Source organism: Hibiscus syriacus, unplaced genomic scaffold, assembly GCF_006381635.1.
Source record: "Hibiscus syriacus cultivar Baekdansim isolate YM2019G1 unplaced genomic scaffold, ASM638163v2 tig00111837_pilon, whole genome shotgun sequence".
Taxonomy (NCBI): Eukaryota; Viridiplantae; Streptophyta; class Magnoliopsida; order Malvales; family Malvaceae; genus Hibiscus; species Hibiscus syriacus.
The window spans coordinates 10249619-10255060 of record NW_024063194.1 but is presented as its reverse complement, the minus strand read 5'-3'; the positions used below and the strand labels follow the sequence as shown (position 1 = coordinate 10255060).

General features: G+C 33.4%; 1 protein-coding gene across 1 annotated transcript; it reads right to left on the bottom strand.

Annotated features, from left to right (window-relative positions):
• Positions 1-316: 316 nt before the first annotated feature.
• Positions 317-4702, bottom strand: LOC120171770 (uncharacterized membrane protein At3g27390-like). Its single transcript, XM_039179426.1, has 10 exons — positions 4504-4702; positions 4337-4454; positions 4100-4208; positions 3803-3998; positions 3575-3708; positions 3195-3483; positions 2999-3105; positions 2385-2547; positions 976-1424; positions 317-530 (listed from the first exon to the last, which is right to left on the bottom strand). Exons 2-10 carry the CDS (start codon positions 4428-4430, stop codon positions 377-379), a joined length of 1695 nt encoding a protein of 564 aa, XP_039035357.1. The 5' UTR covers positions 4431-4454; positions 4504-4702; the 3' UTR covers positions 317-376.
• Between the last annotated feature and the right edge of the window lie 740 nt (positions 4703-5442).

The window sequence follows — 5442 nt, the reverse complement described above, 5'->3', positions numbered from 1 at the left end:
ATTTTACGAAAAGGATAAGTTAGGGAGGCGTGAACGCGTAGGTTGTTTTGTTTGTTTATTGGAATAAAAAATGAATGGCAAAGCGGGCGATTTAATTAATACGCAACTATTCCTCTTGGATCACACTCCATTTTGCTGTTTTGCTGTCGAACCAACTCTGTCTCTCTTTACATTGTTGACTTTCTCAGATTCCATCTTCCTCGATTAAATTTTCAAAAGCACCTCAACATTCTTAATGTATGTTCAATTTCCCAATTATTTAATACTAGATCATCATTAAAACAATTTTGAATGGAATTTAATCACAAATACACGCCTACATTTTTCAAATAAGTGTAAATTATACATGCAATGCAATGGCTGTAAAGCTATAGTCCTACACTTGTTCATGGCTTGAGTTTGATCTAATGGAATTACATAAAGGAATGCCCTGTTTTTCCGAAGCATGTGCAATCAAATCCTTCACGACTTGTCGAAATCTCCTTCTATAAGTTGGTAATTTCGACATACTTCTCCCCATTCCAATTATCCTGTAATTTCACAATCATAAATAAGATTTCAAGTTTAAACAAAATTAGTTATATAATGTTTTGAAAAAAAATTTCTCGGCGTAAAGTGTTAGAAAAATTATCTTCTCAATTATGATAAACGTTGCGGTATTTCATAAAAAACGTCCGGAAAATCTAATGACTTAAGACGCTCAGAAGACTTGACGACTTCTCTAAGTTTATACATGTCCAAAAAATGCGTCTTTCTAAAAGACACTAAAGTCGCTGTGTCTTCTAAGCGTCTTTAAAAAATCATCGAATCTTTTAGACGTCTTCTATAAAATAATGTAACACTCTCCTTAAATGAGAAATTAATTTTTCTAACATCTTAAATGAGAAAAATCTTTTTTCTGAAAGCATTATTTAATGAAAACTTGAGTATAAAATAGGTGTTAGATGAGTGTATAAATAATGGGTTTGTTAAAACCTTCTACTTATGCCTTCAATTTGAGCAGCTCTGAGAGAATCTTGAGGGGCGGAACTACCATTGTGCCAAGCATCCATGCGTTGAGTATTGGTGCCAAAAAGAACCATCTTCTCCAACAGCTTAACCTCGTTGTGTCCGAGGTCAATGACCCTGATTTGTTCTTTGAGGACCATGATTGGGTTAAAGAACCAGTCTAGGATCTTGTCTTTTGGTCGGTTCAGATGGTTGACCTCAACATCATCCATCATTAACAAACCATTAGAACCCGATCTGATGGAAGTGAGGAGAGTCTGCAAGAAACTGTAACAGGGGAGCCCAACATCGATAATGGCTGCTTCGTTACCATTCTTTGCCTTCAACCATTCTAACAGATCTAATGAAGTTATTACTTCTGCTTCCAATAGTTCCTTCCCCCTTATTTCACATGATTTCATTATGTTCGACCATACCTGCGAATAAAACGACGTAACAGAATTCAAGCAGTCATTAAAAAGAAATTTTCACTCAATTATAGGCACAAATTTTGTTTCTAGATAACTATATTTTATATAAATGTCCAATCATGTTTTTTACCTAAATATTGAATAAATGAAAAGTTGGAACAATATAATTAATTATATTTTCCTCTTAGGAAGATTTTTATTATGATCTCTATTTTTTTCCAAGTATTTTTGTCTTTATTTTTGAGTAAAAATAACCTTCACAGATGAAAATTGTTGGTCAACAAACAATTCTCCAAAATAGTAATCTTTTAGTTCTAAAATGAAACATTTGAGGGTCAAAAAGTTCCAAAAAGAAAAAAAGAGAGCTAAAGTGACTATTTAGTCAAACATTAGAGGTAATTTTGCCCTACAATGAAACGAAAATGCTCAACAAAAACAAAAGAAAAAGAATAACTACTAAAGAGACTATTTAGTCAAGCATTAGAGATAATTTACCCTAAAATGAACCAATGCGATTAAAATATTTTAGAAACATAATTAAAATACCTATTTATTCAAACAGAGACATTTCTTGACATTATGCATTCTAATAATTAATACTACTCATAAAACTATACATACGTATGGCTTATTATTTAGCCGAATCAAACAGCTGTTGAAGCCAAATCTTTATCACGTTTATGGGGGATTTTGCAAACCAACGCTAACCACTTTAAACTTTTTAACTGTACAACCCAACATGTTGCATGTTTCATTAAGCAAGTTGCAACAATTAAAGTATTGTTTATCCAATTGCAGAAATGAACAAACAAAAAGAAAATCAAATTGTATAGAAGGTCCCTGTAATATATAATTTTGAGGGATTAAGCCTTTTTATTATAATTTGATATTTTTAGTTCTTAATTTTTGAAGGACTAGAAAAATTATGAATGATTTGATGACAAAATGATTGAGAAAGCAACCGACCTGAACCATTTTGACTTCCTTGATTGCCTCTCTAACTGATACAGAACGAGCTAAGGCGGGCATAAGCATTGCAGGTGGTTCACCCGATGTTGAACTGAATTTCCCACCCAGTCCTCCTACTGAATGCTCTATTTCTGATCCATTTTTCTTTCGATATAAAGGCCTGGCTGTGAAATCACTCTCTTAGTTTTCAAACCATAATAAAAAATAGGCTAAAGTACACAAATGATCCCCAACTATAAGACGTTGTTTTCTTAAGTCATCGACTATTAAAAGTTACAAAATGATCACCGGACTATTTATAAGTTCCAAACTTGTCTTTTTCCATTAAAATGACGGCCATCTAAGCTAGACGTTAACATATTGATTGAGATATTATTATGTCATCGAGCCAATGCTTGAAAGCAATGACGACGCCACCAATTTTTTAACGAAAAAAGACGAGTTTAGAGCATATGAAAAGTTAAGTAACCATTTTATAACTTTTAATAACCAGATACTCAATAAAACAATGCCCTATAGTTGGGATCATTTCATCATTTGTGTACTTTACCAAAAATATATATATATTTGCAGACCCAAATGTTTAAAACTATTAGGAAAGGGTAAATTACTTTGGAAATATTGTCCCTTCCCTGAGATAAAGCCAATCATTTGTGTACTCATCAAATTCAGCAACCATTGCAATCACATATGCAACCCCTCTCTTGAATGATCTTTCCTGAAAAAATGCAACCCCACAAATATTTGCTTAACATATGCTCAATTATCAAATTCAAGACGTTTGTTAAAGCATCGATTGTGCCTGACCTGATATACGATGACTGATCCGTACAATCCGATGAAGAAGCTTGAAAATATAGCCATTAATATGCTCCCGACGACGACGATCGGCCACAAGAGGATTGTCAAACCAGCAATAGGAATGCATACTGTTTCAAGGAATGGTCCTTCTCTGCTAATGAGATCATGCGATAGTCGAAACCATCCCTTGAATAACATGTATGGGCTCTTAACTATGGCGATCACAGTGTAAAAGGGAATTTCAACGATTAGTCCCAACAATCCGACAACGATAAGCTCCGGCACGTGAATCATCCTGCAATACAGATTCCAAACAATTTCTTAACCACGATAAACGTGACCCGACCGCAATTTAAATCCGTGTATATCAGGGTAAGAAGCATTACCGTAGAGTTTGGAGGTCATTGGAGACAGGGGATTCACGTAGTTCCTTTAGGTACAGTGGATATGAATAAAAACATAAATCATAGAAATCTCTGACCACAGTGCAACTTCCTTTGACAGTGTCCCATGTTCCATCCTGACCAGGTAATAAAAATGAACCATGATCCAACCAGTGCTGTATTGATAAACAGACAAGATTTTTCAGAAAACAAAACACAAGTATGAATTACCACAACACAATGAAAGAATCTCTTGGACTCATTGTCATGTCTGAAGGCTTCAAAAGATGAAACCCAAGGAGTGAAGAAGCCATAGCAAACCCCACCAATAACAGTTCCAGCTATGCTTAAAGCCAACCATATACCGAATAAAGCAGGCAAACCAATCAATATAGCAACTTTAAGGGGTGCATCCAATCTATCACACCTGCAATTACCAACCCAAGGTAAAAAAAATGGAACCCGGATCCCCGAAATTGCAACCCAAAATTTCGACTAGTTCGAATCATATATGTTGATGAAATGAACCTTATGATTGTGCATACAGTCCATGCAATATGTGCAGGCAATAATCCAAGGATGACCCCCAAATTTCCTATTATCAGTATCAAAGCAGCAATAGGCCCAACAAGAAAACCTGGGAAACACCCAATGAAAAAAAACATCAAGATTTAAGAAAAACGACCAACAAATTGGATTGAACTGAAGAAAACTAATTTTCCACGAAGAACATCAAGAGAAAGTAACAGAGAAACAAGAAAGAACCTTTAAGAGCGCCGAGAAATAGAGCAGAACAAAAAGCAAACACAACGTAGGCAACCTTTAGCCAATCTGCTTGCATACAATTTACCGCATCCATCTCGAAAATACCATGAGATTATGAGTTACTGAAGATCTCAAGGACTTAACTAAACAAGAAATCCCTCTAAAATGACATAAAAATAAAGATGAAGCAAAGAAATGGGATAAACAAAAAAGACCAGCGCCAACGCCTGCCCTGTAATAAGGGTTGACAACTCAAGTAGAACACCAAGAAAGACACGAAACAACAAAAAGGGAATAAAAAATTAAAACGCCAGATGATAGCGCCATGAGGAAATGTTCAATATTCAAAGTTTCAAGCAAAAAAGTCTCGAGATAGAGAGAAACAACTAGTTACTGTTTTACTTTGGAGACTTATAATCCCAAGATATCCAGAAGATTGAACAAAGAGAAACGAAGCACGCCACTTCTTTTAATCATTAAATTATGAATTAACAACCATTTATTCGGCGGATAGTATACGTTGCTTTATTTCACAGCGTGGCTTTATGGCTTTAAAGGCTGCTTTGGGTTTGCCTAGAGTTAATTGAAGTAATAACTTTTATTTCATTTAAAATTTTTATTCTAATTTAATTATTTAAATCTTTATTTAAATTTAATATTAAATATGTATAATATTATGGTGTTAATTGATTCTAATTTAATGAATTTTTATAATCATATACGATATACATATATTTCTTCGTATATAATATACATATATTATGTAAGTTGAGAAACTCAAATCAAACTTAAAAGTCAATCTATCAATTATTAAAAAAATTAAGTTGATCGAATTATATTTTATAATTTAAATTTTATTTAAACTATTTTGAGTCAAATTAAATCAAAACTTTCAACGTTAACTCAATTTAAATAATTCAAAATTTATAAATTTAATGGAGTTTTATTCACACCTATATTAACAACTCAATGGTCAAACAAAATAGGGGTTTATGCATTTAAGCCGACGCAAAAGGCTGCCAAGTTTTTGGGTTTACCGGCTCCATGGTCAAACAAAATACATACATCATTCTTATTAATTTAATAATATTTTTATAAAGTAATCT

Bases quoted from the DNA above. Each gene is read 5' to 3' on its own strand.
- LOC120171770 (XM_039179426.1), bottom strand. From the start codon at position 4,430: ATGGATGCGGTAAATTGTATGCAAGCAGATTGGCTAAAGGTTGCCTAC. The intron at 3,484-3,574 runs GTAATGCTTCTT...TCTGTATTGCAG, and splicing joins AATGACCTCCAAACTCTACG to GATGATTCACGTGCCGGAGC. The intron at 1,425-2,384 runs GTCGGTTGCTTT...TTTTATTCGCAG, and splicing joins AGGAAGTCAAAATGGTTCAG to GTATGGTCGAACATAATGAA.